This window comes from Oncorhynchus mykiss, chromosome 7, assembly GCF_057628025.1.
Source record: "Oncorhynchus mykiss isolate SJ-2025 chromosome 7, ASM5762802v1, whole genome shotgun sequence".
Taxonomy (NCBI): domain Eukaryota; kingdom Metazoa; phylum Chordata; class Actinopteri; order Salmoniformes; family Salmonidae; genus Oncorhynchus; species Oncorhynchus mykiss.
The window spans coordinates 63,793,065-63,812,036 of NC_143028.1; the positions used below are offsets into that span (position 1 = coordinate 63,793,065).

General features: G+C 45.2%; 1 protein-coding gene across 2 annotated transcripts in view; it reads right to left on the reverse strand.

The window, feature by feature from the left end:
• Positions 1–18,972, reverse strand: part of LOC110528359 (contactin-2) — a 70,220-nt gene that overhangs the window by 25,624 nt on the left and 25,624 nt on the right. For both annotated transcript variants that reach the window (XM_036983945.2, XM_036983946.2), the window contains one exon: positions 1,794–1,939. In XM_036983945.2, coding sequence (XP_036839840.2) covers positions 1,794–1,851 — 58 coding nt within the window. In that variant the 5' untranslated portion in view covers positions 1,852–1,939. The remainder of the gene's footprint in view (positions 1–1,793; positions 1,940–18,972) is intronic.

The following is an 18,972-nucleotide window of genomic DNA, read 5'->3' on the forward strand; positions in this document are numbered from 1 at the left end:
AGAGGTGAAGGAAGAGAAGGGGAGAGGTGAATGAAGAGGAGGGGAGAGGTGAAGGAAGAGTAGGGGAGAAGTGAAGGAAGGGGAGGGGAGAGGTGAATGAAGGGGAGGGGAGAGGTGAATGAAGGGGAGGGGTGAGATGAAGGAAGGGGAGGGGAGAGGTGAAGGAAGGGGAGGGGAGAGGTAAAGGAAGGGGAGGGGAGAGGTGAAGGAAATGGAGGGGAGAGGTGAAGGAAAGGGCGGGGAGAGGTGAAGGAAGGGGAGGGGAGAGATGAAGGAAGAGGAGGGGAGAGGTGAAGGAAGAGAAGGGGAGAGGTGAAGGAAGAGAAGGGGAGAGGTGAATGAAGAGGAGGGGAGAGGTGAAGGAAGAGTAGGGGAGAAGTGAAGGAAGGGGAGGGGAGAGGTGAATGAAGGGGAGGGGAGAGGTGAATGAAGGGGAGGGGAGAGGTGAATGAAGGGGAGGGGAGAGGTAAAGGAAGGGGAGGGGAGAGGTGAAGGAAATGGAGGGGAGAGGTGAAGGAAAGGGCGGGGAGAGGTGAAGGAAGGGGAGGGGAGAGGTGAAGGAAAGGGAGGGGAGAGGTGAAGGAAAGGGAGGGGAGAGGTGAAGGAAATGGAGGGGAGAGGTGAAGGAAATGGAGGGGAGAGGTGAAGGAAAGGGAGGGGAGAGGTGAAGGAAAGGGAGGGGAGAGGTGAAGGAAATGGAGGGGAGAGGTGAAGGAAATGGAGGGGAGAGGTGAAGGAAAGGGAGGGGAGAGGTGAAGGAAAGGGAGGGGAGAGGTGAAGGAAATGGAGGGGAGAGGTGAAGGAAATGGAGGGGAAAGGTGAAGGAAATGGAGGGGAGAGGTGAAGGAAATGGAGGGGAGAGGTGAAGGAAATGAAGGGGGAGGGTGATTTTAATAACGAAGACTGACATAATGGATGTGTTCATTTTGATGGGGAACGAGCCTGGAACTGAAGTCCATCTTAATTTACTAGTCAATTCAGGCATTGAATACCACTCCTACGGAAAATGTCATTTTATTCAATTCACAGGCCAGGACTGACAGGAGACACATTCATTGGTAGTATTGAACGTTTCTGACTGATGGAGTGGGCGTGAGAGGAGAACTGACAGTGAAAGGGATGCGAGGAGGAAAGGTTCTGACTGATGGAGTGGGCGTGAGAGGAGAACTGACAGTGAAGGGGATGTGAGGAGGAAAGGTTCTGACTGATGGAGTGGGCGTGAGAGGAGAACTGACAGTGAAAGGGATGTGAGAAGGAAAGGTTCTGACTGATGGAGTGGGCGTGAGAGGAGAACTGACACTGAAGGGGATGTGAGGAGGAAAGGTTCTGACATTGGAACACAGGAGAAAGAGAATAGATGAGAATGCTGGAGGAGAGGAGAGGAGAGGAGAGGAGAGGAGAGGAGAGGAGAGGAGAGGAGAGGAGAGGAGAGGAGAGGACATGAGAGAAGAAGAGAGAACATGAGAGGAGAGGAGAGGAGAGGAGAGGAGAGGAGAAGAGAGAACATGAGAGGAGAGGAGAGGAGAGGAGAGGAGAGGAGAGGAGAGGAGAGGAGAGGAGAGGAGAGGAGAGGAGAGGAGAGGAGCAGACATAGAGGAGAGGAGAGGAGCAGACATGAGAGAAGAGGAGAGGACATGAGAGAAGAAGAGAGAACATGAGAGAAGAGGAGAGGACAGGTGTGGAGAGGAGAGGACAGGAGCAGACATGAGAGAATAGGAGAGGAAAGGAGTGGAGAGGAGAGGAGTGGAGAGGACAGGTAATAGAATATAGAAGGAAAAAGTAAGAAACCTTACCGACAGCGTAGCTCAGAGCTAAGGAGCTGAGGCTCAACAGAAACAGCAAAAGCCCCATTCTCACACTCTGATCAGAACTGGACCAAACAGGATCAGAACCAGATCTGCACCACACCAGGAGGAAATTAGAAGTGGCTTATCAGTGCCTGTGGAGAACAAAAAAGACAGATTTACTCCTGGTTAAACTACACGGCTAGTACTCTTACACGTGGCCTATAAGCAGAACTTATCTATTCTTCTGAACATCCTAACAGTACAATGTCTCTGGACTGAAGCATTGTGGAACAACACTAGAGCTGGGGTGTGTCCCAAATGGCACCTTATTCCCTACTACATCATTTTTTTGGGAACAGAGCCTTATGGGCCTTGGTCAAAGGTAGTGCATTATATAGGGAATAGGGTGCCATTTAAGACTCAACCCTGGCTAGTATGCTCCAGTGGCCTTATCTCTTTAGTAGCTATCTCTCCTGCTGCCTCTCACACACCCAGGAGACTGTCTCCCCATGCAGTGTGCACTCTGCTTCATGTTACATTACGGAATAAATACTAGCCCAAGGTAGAGGAGAGAGAGAAACAGAACAAACATAACAAACCTTTAACAATGTCGTCTCTTACCTTCTTATATTCCCTCCGTCCCCGCTCTCTATCTCCTTCGCTGTCTCTCTATCTCCTTCCCTGTCTCTCTACCTACATCCTTTTCTCTCTATCCCCTTCCCTTTCTCTCTATCGCCATCCTTTTCTCTCTGTCTCCTTCCCTTTCTCTCTATCTCCTTCCCTTTCTCTCTATATCCTTCTGTTTCTCTCCATCTCCTTCCCTTTCTCTCTATATCCTTCCGTTCTCTCCATCTCCTTCCCTTTCTCTCTATCTCCTTCCCTTTCTCTCTATATCCTTCTGTTTCTCTCCATCTCCTTCCCTTTCTCTCTATATCCTTCCGTTCTCTCCATCTCCTTCCCTTTCTCTCTATCTCCTTCCCTTTCTCTCTATCTCCTTCCCTTTCTCTCTATCTCCTTCGCTTTCTCTCTATATCCTTCTGTTTCTCTCCATCTCCTTCCCTTTCTCTCTATCTCCTTCCCTTTCTCTCTAGCTCTCTCTCAGTTGAAACCGCTGGCCAAACACGCAGACTCACTAAACACATTTCCACTTTATATAAATTCAGCATTGTCTGGCAAAAATAACTCAAAATAATATTGTCCAATCCGAACGTAGAAAGCAATGAGAGGGTATTAATTGATCAAGTGTATTATACTCTTCAAATCCAATAAAGGTCCAAGGACCTTAGAAACATCAATAGAACAGGAAGGTTCAGGCTTTTTTCCCCGGAAGCTGGCACATATGGTACAATTAGATCTAGCACATCTGTCGGAATGTCGTCTAGACAGCTCACAGCCTAGTAGACTCGCTTACAGACCAGGAACAAGCTACTCCATGGCAGAATTCCCCACGACAGACCCTGGCTAACATAATCTACTCTGTCAGTCTGTGTTCTCGCACAGTGTTCTCCCTCTGTGTGCTCCCTCTCTCCCCAAACTGTCACCTTCTGACATTTCACTGGATACTACTGTTATTAAACACACAGCAGAAATAGAGAGGGGGGGGGGGGGATTGGGAGGAAGGAAGAAAGAAAGAGGGAGAGAGAGTTATGACGAGAGAGAGGGGGGACTGGGAGAGGCAGAGAGAGAGGGAGAAGGAGAGAGAAAGAGAGGGGGCAGACAGAGAGCGAAAGATAGCAATAAATAATAATATTTTGAGGGTGTTTATATTTGCTCTGTTAACACAAGTGTATAATGGAAATGTCCAACGCTCTAACCTTGCGGCTACCTGCCATCCTGAAGACAGCAGAGACAGCAGAGAAACAGACAGAAACCGAGCCGGGCAGAGACAGAGAGATATAGCTCATCAAATCAGCTCACAGCTTAATGGACTGTGGAAGGAGAAGAGGAGAAGGGAGCAGCATATCACATTGCTCTCACGTCTCCATTACACCACAGCTAAACATCTGAGGCTGGTTCAACAGTTAGCTCAAAGCAGATAGAAACATTCTGTATGACATTCTTTATGTCCAGTCTATGCTTTAATAAGGCTTGGATACACTGAGTTCGCAATGGCGCTGGAATGTATAGCAGACGTTTTACATGCTCCTGACCAATTCTGTTATTTTGTGGATTTTTGCGTTGATCGTAACTTTTTTTTACATAATGTTCCTGCCATCATTTCCTAGTGACGAATATACAATCACTGGAGAACAAACTGGACAAGCTCCGTTCAAGATGATCCTATCAACAGAAACTGAACAGGGACATGGATAATACACATCTAGCTGTTTTTTCTATGCTTTGGCAGGACAGAATGGCAACGTCGGGTAAACTCAAGGAGGGGGGCGGGGGGGGGGGTGTTTGTCTCTTTGTTAACAACAGCTGGTGTGCTATCTCTAATATTAAGGAAGTCTTGAGGTTCTGAGTTAGAATACCTCACGATAGGCTGTAGATCATACTACTCCACACACAGAGATGCATACAAAGCTTTCTCTCGCCCTCCATTTGGCAAATCTGACTATAACGCTATCCTCCTGATTCTTGCTTACAAGCAAAACCTTAAACAGGAAGTACCAATTACGCGCTCAATACGTAAGTGGTCGGAAGCGGATGCAAAGCTACAGGACTGTTTTGCTAGCACAGACTGGCACATGTTCCGGGACTCATCCGATGGCACTAAGGAGTTTACCACATCAGTCACCGGCTTCATTAATAAGTGAATCAACGACTACATCCCCACAATGACCGTACGTACATATCCAGAAGCCACAGGCAACATCCACACTGACCTAAAAGGCTAGTGCTGCCGCTTTCAAGGAGCGGGACACTAACCCGGATGCTTATAAGAAATCCTGCTATGCCCTCTGACAAACAAACAAACAGGCAACGCGTCAATACAGGACTAAGATTGAATCCTACTGCACCAGCTCTGATGCTCGTCGAATGTCGCAGTGTTTGCAAACTAGCACGGATTACAAACTAGCACGGATTACAAACTAGCACGGATTACAAAGGGAGCCATGAGCTGCACAGTGACATAAACCGACCAGATGAACTAAATGCATTTTATGCTCATCGAGTAAAGCAACACTGAACCATGAGTGAGAGCACCAGCTGTTCCAGACAACTGTGTGATCACACTCTCCATTATCAATGTGAATAAGACCTTTAAACAGTTTAACATTCACAAGGCTGCAGGGCCAGATGGATTGCCAGACGTGTACTCAGAGCATGCACTGACTAGCTGGCCAGTGTCTTCAATTATATTTTCAACCTCTCTGTGACCCACTCTGTGTTACTTACATGGTTCAAGCAGATCACCATAGTCCCTGTGTCCAGGAATGCCAAGGTAACCTGTCTAAATGACTATCGCACCGTAACACTCACATCTGTAGCCATGAAAGGTTTTGTAAAGGCTGGCTCACATCAACACCATCATCCCAGACAGCCTGGACCCACTCCAATTCACATTTCTCCCCAACAGATCCAAAGATGATGCAATCTCCATTGCACTCCACACTGTGACTTTCCCACTTGGACAAAAGGAACACCTACATGAGAATGCTGTTCATTGACTACAGCTCAGTGTTCAACACCATAGTGCCTTCCAAGCTCATCACTAAGCTAGGACTCTGGGACTGAACACCTCCCTCTGCAACTGGATCCTGACTTCCTGATGGAACGCCCCCAGGTGGTGAGGGTACTGTAGGCAACAACACATCAGTCACGCTGACCCTCAAGACGGGGTTCCCTCAGAGGTGCGTGCTTAGTTCCTTCCTGTACTCCCTGTTCACCAATGACTGTGTGGCCGCGCACAACTCAAACACCATCAATAAGTTTGCCGACAACATGACGGGGATAGGCCTGATCATCGATGACAATGAGACAGCCCATTGAGAGGTCAGAGACTTGGCAGTGTGATGCCAGGACAACAACCTCTCACTCAATGTCAGGAAGATAACGGAGCTGATCATGGAATACAGGAAATGGAGGGCTGAGCACGCCCCATTCACATTGACAGGGCTGTAGTGGAGCGGATCGAGAGCTTCAAGTTCCTTGGTGTCCACATCACTAACGATTTATCATGGTCCAAACACACCAACACAGTTATGAAAAGGGCACTACAATGCGTCTTCAACCCCCTCAAGAGGTTGAAAAGATTTGTCATGGGCCCTCAGATCCTCAAAAAGTACAACAGCTGCACCATTGAGAGCATCTTGACTGGCTGTATCACCACTTGGTTTGACAATTGCTTGGCATCCAACCGCAAGTTGATACAGAAGGTAGTGCATACAGCCAAGTACATCACATCCAGGACCTCCATAGCTGGCGGTGTCAGAGGAAGGCATTAAAAATGGTCAGACTCCACCCACCCATCATAGACTGTTCTCTCTGCTACTGCAAGGAAAGTGGTACTGATACACCAAGTCTGCAACCAACAGGACCCTCAACATCTTCTACCCCCAAGCCGGTGTTATGCACACATTTTTTTTGACTCATCACATGACACTGCTGCTACTGTTTACTATCTGTCACTTTATATCAACCTCAATGACCTCATACCCCTGCACCCCTGCACAGACTCAGTACTGGTACCCCTGGTATATAACCAAGTTATTGTTACTCATTGTGTGTCTACTATTACTTTTATTATTATGTGTTTTACTTTTCTATTATTTCTCTATTGTCTTTCTCACTGCATTGTTGGGAAGGGCCTGTAAAGTAAGCATCTCACTGTTAGTCCACACCTGTTGTTCACAAAGCATGTGACAAATACAATTTGATTGATTTGATTTAGATGAAGACAAGACAAGACAATTAGTCAAATAAAATAAAAAGGTTGTTGCAATGGAACACGACTCCTGCAAATGCAGGTGCATCACTTTCAAGATCAGTGCAGACATTTTGTTGAACCAGATGGTTTCCTTATGGTATCTCATTACTAAATGAGGAGCTACAACCAGGTGTTGTGCATTTAGCAATCAACCAAACCACAAATGAACAAGACACGTCTGTCTCACAGAATGAGAGTTTTCTGTCAATCGCGCGGGACTAATTGTCGTATTAGAGTGAAATCTGTCCAATGTGTGAAGTCAGTGCAGACCCTTCCATTTCTGTGTGCAGCGCTGTGGAACATTGTGGCCCATTGTGGATCCTCGGGTGAGTCACCCATCAGTGCACACCTCTTCCACTCTATTCCCCCTCTCTCTTTCTCTCTCCTCTCTCTGCTCCTCTCTCTGCTCCTGTAATTGGAACTCAGAACTCTGACACATTCTGACAGATAACAGTAATGGAACCAGCACTCTAGAAGGGAGAGGTTCCTCCCTTGAGCACTGATCTAGAACCTGTTATATAGCCTCTCCATATCCTAACCATAATCATAAGAGGGGGGAAACACAACTGACCCTGGATCAGTGTCTGGTAGTGGCAACTTCATTGTTTTCTGTTTTCTGCTCTTAGCTGAATCATTCTGGGCACACACACAAACAAGGAGAACTGATGGGGCGTTTTTAATGAGTGGTTTGAAGAGGAGAGGGCCCAGAGTGGGGATTCTACAGAGTGGGGATTCTACAGAGTGGGTATTCTACAGAGTGGGTATTCTACAGAGTGGTGATTCTACAGCATAGAGTGAGCAGCAAAGAGAGGGAACACACACAGCAGCACTCTCAGCAGCCCTCAACAACATGCCACACACACACACACACACACACACACTATGGATGACTGGGTCTAGACTAGAGTAAAGGGTGGCTGGATGCGGTAGTCCATCTTGGTAGTACGCGCCGTGTGTGTGTGTGTGAGGGTGTCCGTGCATGTTTGTGTGTGTGCTGTAGATGAGGGGTTGAGTTAACACTGACTCCACTTGTGTGGAGCGGAGTGTAGGTTTGATTGCTGAAGAAATCTCTGCTGCTCACTCTTCTCTTCCCTCATTGTCACAGTTTTCTCCTATGTGCTCCTCTCCTCTCCATCAGACTGAGTAGGAGTGCTGGTTGATGGTACTTTTTTGGGATGTGGAATATTTTGCCAATTGACATTCAGATCCTCGTCCTTCACAGTGCTTCCAAACCACATCCCACAGACAGACACCACAACATCTCCCTTTCCTTCTTTTACCACTATCTCTCATTGTCTACCTTCTCCTCCCTACATCCCTCCATCCCTTCGTCCCTCTGAAGTCGTCACGCTCCGTTAAGGAGGGAAGGACTGCCTGAGGCCACGGAGCTTTTAACTCAGCCTAGACATCTGTCGACGGGACACACACAAGGACCACACGTGCACCACACACACACACACACACACACACACACACACACACACACACACACACACACACACACACACACACTCACACAGGGACAACAAAGGACACTGTCAAAATGCACTACACACCCCAGTTGGCTGCTCTGAAATCTCCTGTCTTCTTGGCGATAACCATCTCTTTAGCAGGTGTTTGATGAGAAAGCAGAGGGAGTTAGCTGTCCCTGCCAGTCCCCCTGAGAACATCAAACAAAACACTGATCTGCTCCCTAAATCCATCTCTGGGATGAACTGTGGAGATTGTGAGCTCTAGATGACTTCTACATCATACACCTCTCTGAATATCACACACACACACCTGCATAGTCAGTCAGTCAGTCACACACACACACACACACTGATCCCTCCCTGTTGATTCAGAGATAGAGAGGCTTGAAGATGGAGACGGCTGATATTGCAGCGTGAGACGACAGACACTGGCAGCGTGACTGGAATCATATAACGGAGTCATCACATCACATCACACACACGCACACACACAGAGATTAAAGGTAAAGAGATCATTACCACAATTAGTCAGGAAGACCAAGGACTGTTAAGTTACGATTTCACAGGTAAATCTGAATGCTCCTGATTTTAACACCTAATGATATAATGCATGACATGTCAATTCCACAGCTGTAAGATGTAGCACCTCAGACAGATGGAACTGTGACAGTCACAGTAGCAGTATTCTGCACACGCATATTCTATCTCCTCCAGGGTAATTGGAATTCAGACTCAAACTCACTTGATACACACTTTAAATGGTTAGACTGTCATTCACATACTATTGGGCTTGTATATCTGACTTACGAAGAGTACTCTACACACATACAATGCTGGCAGGCAGGCAAGCATAGACACACACATACTTTCTCAAATACTCACTGTCCTTACCTGGCTCTACCCCCCATCTCTCACCCTCTCTCTCTCTGTCCTTCTCCAGTCATGACCAAGTCTGAGCAAATACAAACACACAATACAATACAACCGCACACACACACACACACACACACACACACACACACACACACACACACACACACACACACACACACACACACACACACACTGTGCTGGTCATACATTATGTATTGAATCACCACATTCGCTGTCAGTCAGTCGCTGGGGAAGAACCAACCAGATTACACTGTAAAATAAGATTAGAGGGTTATCCACATTCAAACTGATGGAAACAGACATACACACTGTCAAAAACAAACACGATTATACGACACACACACACACACACACACACACACACACACACAAGATAACCTCCCCCACACACACACACTGTTTCTAAGGGCGATGTTTGACCATGCGGGGCAATGAGAGTACAGAGAGCTCAGATGTGACTATTGTAGTCCTATTGTTGAACAAACATTAGTACAAATCAATAACAGCATTATAATCACACCCCTATATTCTACAGACCTCAATATCCTAGAGTTTAGACTTGGAATTTAGAGTTTAGTTTACTGTTGGGATTTAGAGTGTAGTTTACAGTTTAGATTTGACAGAGTTACGAGTTCAGGACTCTGCAGACAACCATGGCAATATTTGGACAGGGATGAGTGTGTTTGAGCCGGGTTCATCAGGATTTGGATTGAACCAACCATGACCTTGTTTGACTGGACCGTTGCTTGTTCACACACTCTCCTTTCTGAATGTGGTGTGAAGAAATATCTTCACACCACATAAAACCCTTTATCAACAATACAGTATATGCAGCAAATGGATGGTAGGAGGGATTTCTATATTGTACACAGAGTGTGTGTGTGTGTGTGTGTGAGAGAGAGAGAGGGAGAGAGAGAGAGAGAGAGAGAGAGAGAGAGAGAGAGAGAGAGAGAGAGAGAGAGAGAGAGAGAGAGAGAGAGGAGCAAACAGAACTTGCTCTAAACATTGTAAATCAATCCGGGGGTTCATATTTCACCCAAACTGTCTTTTAGGTGCTTCTTCTACATGGAGCTCAGTGTGCTGGTCTAGGTTAGAAGCAAGATGTGTTTTAAGCTCTGATGATGAGATACCATTCCTCTGTGTGTATTTGAACAGTGCTCTGCTGAGGAACAAGGGTTAGAGGGCTGACAATCATTCTGATACAGAGACAGAGTCTGATGGAGTCTGATAGAGTCTGGAATATTGCAATTTAAAGTCTGATTTAGAAGGTTTGGCAGTATCATCAAATGTTCCAGAATACTTGAGTGCAAATCTAAATGCTATGCTTCATCGCCTGGTATTTACTAGAAAACATATGAAAAGGTTAATGACATTACTACACTGAACAAAAACATAAACACAACATGCAATAATTTCAAAGATTTTACTGAGTTGCAGTTCATAAGGAAATCTATGAAATCTATGGGATGCAGCACTGCACATCGCATAGAGTTGCCTCATGTAGCACTGCACATCACATAGAGTTGATCAGGCAGTTGATTGTTGCCTGTGGAATGTTGTCCCACTCCTCTTCAATGAGGCACTCTGCTCACAACATTGACATCAGCAAACCGCTCACCAACACAACGCCATCTGCTCGGGTACAGTTGAAACCGGGATTCATCTGTGAAGAGCACACTTCTCCAGCATGCCAATGGCCATCAAAGGTGAGCATTTCCCACTGATTTAGATTACGATGCCGACCTGCAGTCAGGTCAAGACCCTGGTGAGGATGACGAACACACAGATGAGCTTTCATGAGACAGTTTCTGACAGTTTGTGCAGAAATTCTTCAGAATGTGCAAACCCACAGTTTCATCAGCTGTTGAGTGGCTGGTCTCAGATGATCCCGCAGGTGAAGAAGCCGGATGTGGAGGTCCTGGACTAGTGCGGTTACATGTGGTCTGCAGTTGTGAGGCCAAATTCACTAAAATGACATTGGAAGTAGTAGAGAAATGAACATTCAATTCTCTGGCAACAGCTCCGGTTGACATTCTTGCATTCAGCATGCCAATTGTACGCACCATGAAACTTGAAACATCTGTTGCATTGTGTTGTGTGACAAAACTGCACATTTTAGAGTGGACTTTTATTGTCCCCAGCACAAGGTGCACCTGTGTAATGATCATGCTGCATAATCAACTTCTTGATATGCCACACCTGTCAAGTGGATGGATTATCTCGGGAAAGGAGAAATGCTCACTAACAGAGATGTAAACACATTAGTGCACCAAATTTGATAGAAATAAGCTTTTTGTGCACCTGAATCTTTTAGTTCAGCTTATGAAACATGGGATCAACGCTTTGGGTTTATATTTCTGGCAGTGTATTTCTTTACATACGTGTGTGTATGTATCTAAGCATGTAGCCTACAGCATGTGGATATGGAGTGAAGAGAGCAGGACTAAAACAGTCTCCCTGAGACACTGACCATCACCTTCCCTGAGTTGCGGTCCGCAGGTATGTGTATGTGTGTGTTTGTGTGTGTGTGTGCATATGTGCGTGCGTGTGTGCGTACATACATCTGTCTGTGTGTGTGTTATAGACTGATATTGGTTGAGATAGGACTTCAGAGTGTTCTGCCTCTCATGAATGGTGATTGTGCACATTTGCCCTTTCCAGAAACTGGAAGAAAACACGTCTATAGCTCTGACCTTTCAAGAAGACGACAAGAAGGATTATTTTGCATTCAGACTAAATGTCTGGAAGTTTAGCAGCCCACAGAATGAGCTGAGTTTTGCTGGGGGCCATTTTCATCCATGATTTAAAATCTACCTCCGTACTGTAGAGTGCTGGGAAGAGTTGATACCAATAGTGACTTAATCTGTGGATGGAACTTCTCAGCATCTATGCGTGTGTGTGTGTTCATAAATCAGCAGATGAGGAATGACACTGACAGTTGTGAATCTGATGCAGCCGAAGAGCTACTGCCCCCTTACCTGGGAAGCACCGAACAACAGCAGACAGGGACGTTGGACCATCGAAGAGGCGCAAATATGATGAGAACTACATTGATTTGGGGTTCACTTATATTGGGTGTAGTGCCTTTCCTCAGCCACAGTGTGTTAAATGCGCAAAAGTACTATCTCACATCTCGATTAAACCTTCACTCTTGCGCAGCCATTTAGAAACAAAACATGAGCAGTTGAAAAATAAGCAGCGGAAGTTTTTTGAGCGAGAATTAAGATGACTTTCGAGTAGTAAGACATGTATATAAGCAACAGATCCATTAATAACAAGGGGCTAGAAGTGTCTTATATGGTGAGCTACCGAGTGGCTAGGACCGGCAAGTTCCCATACTATTGTGGAGGACTTAATTCTTCCTGCTGCCGTGGATATGGCTGGGACAATGCTGGGGGAAAAGGCCAAAAAAACTATACAGACAATGTCTCCATCAAACACTGTTTTACAACGCATCAGTGACATGGCAAGCGATGTTTTGAAACAATTACTGCTACGCATACAAGCCAGTGAATTCTATGCGTTACAGCTGGATGAGTCTACAGACCTGGCATCTCCTGGTATATGTCTGTTACGTTTATGGGGGGTCAATTAAGGAAGAGGCCACCGAGAGGCTCTTGCAGCCAAGGGAATGACTGACAGCTTGAAATACATTTTGGACACTACATTGAAAATGGTTAACTTTGTTAAAGCAAGGACCTTGAACTCTCGTGCATTTTCTGCACTATGCTTTTACAACATACAGAAAGAAGTGTGCTGGTTATCAAGGGGCAATTGAGAGACGAGCTTAAAGTTTTCTTTACTGACCATAATTTTCACTTGTCTGATCGCTTGCATAATGACGAGTTTCTCACACGACTGGTCTATCTGGGTGAGGTTTTTTCTCGCCTGAATAATCTGAATCTAGGATTACAGTGACTCTGCGCAACTATATTCAATGTGCGGGACAAAATTGAGGCTATGATTAAGAAGATGGAGCTCTTCTCTGTCTGCATTAACAAGGACAACACACAGGTCTTTCCATCATTGTATTATGTTTTGTGTGATAATGAACTCAAGCTTACAGACAATATCAAATGTGATATAGAGAAGCACATGAGTGAGTTGAGTGTGCAATTACGCAGGAACTTTCCCGAAAAAGGTGACACAAACATCTGGATCGATTATCCCGTTCATGCCCTGTCTCCAGTCCACTTACCGATATCTGAACAAGAGAGCCTCATCGAAATTGCAACAAGCGGTTCTGTGAAAATTTGATTTAATCAGAAGCCACTGCCAGATTTACAGATTGAGCTGCGCTCACAATATCCTGCCTTGGCAAATCGGGCTGTTAAGACACTGATGCTCTTTGCAACCACATACCTATGTGAGAGTGGATTCTCAGCCCTCACTAGTATGAAAACTAAATAGAGGCACAACTGTGTGTGGAAAATTATTTAAGACTGAGGCTCTCCAATACAACCCAACATTGCAGAGTTATGTGCATCCTTTCAAGCACACCATTCTCATTAACCTGTGGTGAGTTATTCACAATTTTCGATTAACAAATAAGGTTTTATATGTAAGATGGTTAAATAAAGACCAAAATGATTGATTATTATAATATTCTTATTTGTGCCCTGGTCCTATAAGAGCTCTTTGTCACTTCCCACGAGCCGGGTTGTGACAAAAACTCACACTTATTCTTATGTTTAATAAATGTATTGTATAGCGTGTGTGTAGCAGGCTTACAATGATGGCAAAAAACAACATTTGAGAGTATGCTGACCCTGGTACTAGAGGGGGTACACAGCTGGAGGTTGAATGTTTGAAGGGGTACGGGACTACAAAAAGTTTAGGAACCACTGCTCTAGAGGACATCATTCTGCTGCACAAATGATAGATCCAACAGCAGAAAGCTTCTCACACAACGCCAACGGCAGGGAGTTGAGTTATATCCGACCTAATGGTATATGTGCTGCTCAGGGTGAAATAAGTTCATGATCTCATCTAGGGGGACAAATGAGTGATTTTTGTTACGAAATACCTAAGATTCCAAGCACACAGGATGAGATGTTACTATCCTTTGTGCAAGCACTTCCAAGAGTTCATGAACAGTGAGCCTGATGAAATTTGGGGAGCGCATCGTCAGTAGTGTACCTTTGGTTCCTAGGGTGTTTCGGCCTTTCACACTATACACCCTCCACAAAGGCGGCCAGCGACAGGGTGATCAATCCTACGCTTGCGTCCCATTCCCAATTAGTCATAGGAGTTGCCTTGTTGTTGATAGCCAACATCCCATGGGACTATGCATGGCAGGGGCGTCCTCCTCCCTGAGTCAAGCATTGTTGACCGCATACCTCCTGGCCCTCTCACTTCGGGGCCCAGCTGGGGTCTTTCCTCTTCATCCAGAGCCACTGACTGCTGCCTTCTGCCACCTCCGATACAGCTTTGATTGCCGAACGCTGACTCTGGCCCTTAATTCCCAGGTCTCTCAGCAGTCTGGTTGTAGATGTTGCCACAAAACCTCTGCAGCCCACCTCCACTGGTCGGACTTCTGTGTTCCAGCCATGATGCCGTGCTTCGGCAGCAAGATCGGCATAGCGCAGATGTTTTCGCTCATAAGCCCATAACATATTATCTCATGACAAACCAATGGTTTTTAACATCCGGTTTTTTAACAGCTCTGTAAGTGTAACGGATGTGAAACGGCTAGCTTAGTTAGCGGTGCGCGCTAAATAGCATTTCAATCGGTGACGTCACTTGCTCTGAGACCTTGAAGTAGCAGTTCCCCTTGCTCTGCAAGGGCCGTGGCTTTTGTGGAGCGATGGGTAACGATGCTTCGAGGGTGACTGTTGTTGATGTGTGCAGAGGGTCCCTGGTTCGCGCCCGGGTATGGGCGAGGGGACGGTCTAAAGTTATACTGTTACATTGGTGCCATGACCTGGATCACTGGTTGCTGCGGAAAAAGGAGGAGGTCAAAAGGGGGGTGAGTGTAACGGATGTGAAACGGCTAGCTTAGTTAGCGGTGCGCGCTAAATAGCGTTTCAATCGGTGACGTCACTTGCTCTGAGACCTTGAAGTAGTAGTTCCCCTTGCTCTGCAAGGGCCATGGCTTTTGTGGAGCGATAGGTAACGATGCTTCGAGGGTGACTGTTGTTGATGTGTGCAGAGGGTCCCTGGTTCCCGCCCGGGTATGGGCGAGGGGACGGTCTAAAGTTATACTGTTACATAAGAATAAAATATTGCAAACTCCACGGTTATCGCATTAAAAAGAGTGGATCTCTTTTATTGACATGTATTAAAGCTAAATCAGAGAGCCAGGCTGTAAAACAACAATATAATACATAGTCAAGGTAACACTCTCTTAACCTTGAAACAGCATGCCACCAGCTAATAATACTTGATATCTCAGCCTCTGTCTTGCCCAGCAGGGCTGAAATGGAGACATGTGTTGCGCCTAGTTGCTCTCTGTCTCCGGTCACCCTGTCCAGAATCTTTCTCGCCCTCCCTCCCTCTCTCTGTTTAACCTTCTGTCTCACTCCCCAGAGAGGGGGAGTGTGTCACAAGCACAGGAAATGAAGCACTTTGAATAACCTGGCGATGTTAGGAGGTGTTACATGTGTCTGGCTGAGCTAGAACGTTTTTATAAGTGCTGTAGAAAAATGTGTTGGCGTGGTGGGCATAGTGTTGGTGAAAGTGTTGTGTGGATCGACCTTGAAAGAATTAGAAATGTACTCTTGAATGTAGAGATGGCCATCTCTGAAGGAGGTAGGAGGAACTAGCTACCGTAACTAACAATCACTACTCAACTTCAGTTATATCTGAAGTAGGCAGTTTTACATCTGCAGCGAGTGTTCTATAGGGCCTCCAGTGTTCTAGAGGGCCTCTCAGCTCTCACAGACACACATGAGAGGAGAAACTGCAGCTTTGAGATATAATATATTAAGTCTGATTGAAGTGAGCTGATGCTAAGTGCGTCGTTACGGCAATCAGAAGCACAGGCTGGTTGGGTTAGGAGAAGAGATCCTTCAAAAGAACAAAGCTCATGGCTTAGCAAGGAGAAAGGAAGGCAGTCAGAGATTTAGACATCAGTGTCAGTATGGAAGACTAACAGGCAGAGATTTAGACATCAGTGTTCAGGGTGGAAGAATAACAGGCAGACATTTAGACTTCAGTGTTTTCAGGGTAGAAGACTAACAGGCAGGTATTTAGAAATCAGTGCTCATGGCGGAAGACTAACAGGCTTAGGGAAGAACGCACACTGTGTTTTGGGTGATTGATTGATCATCAGCCACTCTGAAAATACACATCTGGTCTGACTTAGGCTCCTGTAGATTTGACAAAGGAGCATCTCCACAAACTATACTGGCCATACATCATATTCAGAATGCATGTTTGTTTCAGGATCATGTTTTCTCATCTAGGGAGATCTTACTTTCTCCCCATGATAGTTTAATAGTTATGTGCCAAGACCCCCAAAGCCGAACTCAGCACAATGTTCTTTAGAAATGAGTACATCTTATTTCTGCCCAATAACTTGAAAAGCCTTAGCTGTATCCATTATTCAAAAGGCCTTCCTTAGTTTTAGGGAAATCCCAGTTGGATTCCGTGAGGCAAAAGTTGTGTCAAATAAATTAGAAATATAATTTCTAAATGTTACTCACTCCCAAAAAAAGCTTTTGGAGGTACAGCCTAACTTTGCTGCCGTAGCAGAGGCCAACTCTTTGAATCTATCTGAAACAGTTCAAGTTCAAGTTTAAGGACATTGTGTGTGTCCAGTCTGCTGCCGTTGACCTGCACTTAACAGGTAAGCTGACTGAGAACACATTCTCATTACAGCAATGATCTAGGGAAGAATTACAGGGAAGAGGAGAGGAGCTGGGCATTATTATGTTACCATGGCACCATGAGCTGCCAGTTTGGGAACTGCTCCAGCCAGGACACTGTGCCACATCTGCTCCTGCTACGCCCTCTTGTGTTCATCCGGTGTCTTCTTGAACTGCAGTTACTCCCCCAGTACACACTCTCTCTCCCTCTCCCTCTCTGTGTGATTGTGTGGTTGGAGACAGGTGTGCTGGAGTCAGAGCAGATCCCTACCAGCTGCAACTCGTTCCATAATCAAGACCTCTGCAAGTCTTCAGTCCTGCCACTTCCACTCTTCCAGATCGTAATCTCTGCTCAGTCAGTTCATGCTTCTAGCTATTTATGATTATTCAAGATCCTGTTACTCTGCTGTGCCTGTTTCCCTGCCTGATGCTATTTATCCTCACATTGCAGTTTACCTCTATGTCTCTGGCTCCTGTCTCCCGTTCCACATCTCACCACCATACTATCCTGTTCTGGATTTAGCTCACCACCACTACTTTGGATTCCGCTCCGGACCTGTATACCTGGTTCTACCCAGCTCACTCCAACCTCAGTCTCCATATCTGGTTTTCTACAAATCATCTGAGCTTCCCCGGATCTGCACTCCATATCTCCCTGTTTTACAACAAATATCTTGGTTAATTCATCCCTGTTTCTTCATCTGAGTCTGCTCTTGGGTTCCCCTGTGTCGATCCACCTAACACATTGGGGTTTAGTGTGGGTACTGCTACTCGTGTGACAGGTTAATGACAGGTTACAAATCATTAAAATCCAGACAGATAATATTTACACAAGAAGCAATCTAATATCACACAGTCAAACTCTCAGTTGTTTAGTAAGTTCACCATTCTGCGATTCTCACTGTTAATAACCATCGCACGGTCAGGACCCTGGTTCAACATTTAATCCATTGTCTGAACAAATAGATTGGTTTTTAATGTGCCCAGATCTATGATCAGTTTACCCTCACACTAGGGCTGGGCGATATGGCAAATTCACAATATTTATTTTCAATCAATGGTTATCACGATAAACTAGGGGGCACTATTTTCATTTTTGGAAAAATAACGTTCCCAAAGTAAACGGGCTATTTTGTCAGGACAAGATGCTAGAATATGCATATAATTGACAGCTTAGGATAGAAAACACTCTAAAGTTTCCAAAACTGTAAAAATATTGTCTGAGTATAACAGAACTGATATTGCAGGCGAAAGCCTGAGAAAAATCAAATCCAAAAATCCAACCTTGACTCTTATTTAGAAAGCTCTGCGTTCCTATGCGTCCCTATTGAGCAGTGAATGGGATATCAACCAGATTCCTTTTTCTATGGCTTCCCTAATGTGTCTAGTGTCACAATACATAGTTTCAGGCTTTTATTTTGAAAAATGAGCCTGAACGATAACATTGGTCAGCTGGAGGCTCTCAGAGCGATTTGTGCGTAATAGACAAATGCAACCATTGTTTCTCTCTTTCCTACTAAGAAGCCACCTGTCCCGGTTGATATATTATCGAATAGATATTTGAAAAAAACCTTGAGGATTGATTATAAAAAACGTTTGCCATGTTTCTGTCAATATTATGGATCTAATTTGGAATATTTTTCGGCGTTGTCGTGACCGCAGTTATCGGTGGATTTCTCAACCAAACGTGAAGTACAAACGGAGGTATTTCGGCATTAAAAATAATATTTATGGGACAAAATGAACATTTGCTGTCTAACTGGGAGTCTCGTGAGTGAAAACATCCAAAGCTCATCAAAGGTAAACGATTTAATTTGATTGCTTTTCTGATTTTTGTGACCAAGCTGCCAGCTGCTAGCTAGGCATACTGCTATGCTAGGCTATCGATAAACTTACACAAATGCTTGTCTTGCTTTGGCTGTAAAGCATAATTAAAAAATCTGCGATGACAGGGTGATTAACAAAAGGCTAAGCTGTGTTTCAATATATTTCACTTGTGATTTCGTGAATATGAATATTTTCTAGTAATATTTTTTTGTCCGTTGCGTTATGCTAATTAGTGTCAGTTGATGACAATTCTCCCGGATCCGGGAGAGAGAGGTCCAAGATTAATCTACGTTTAAAAGTTGCATATCTGC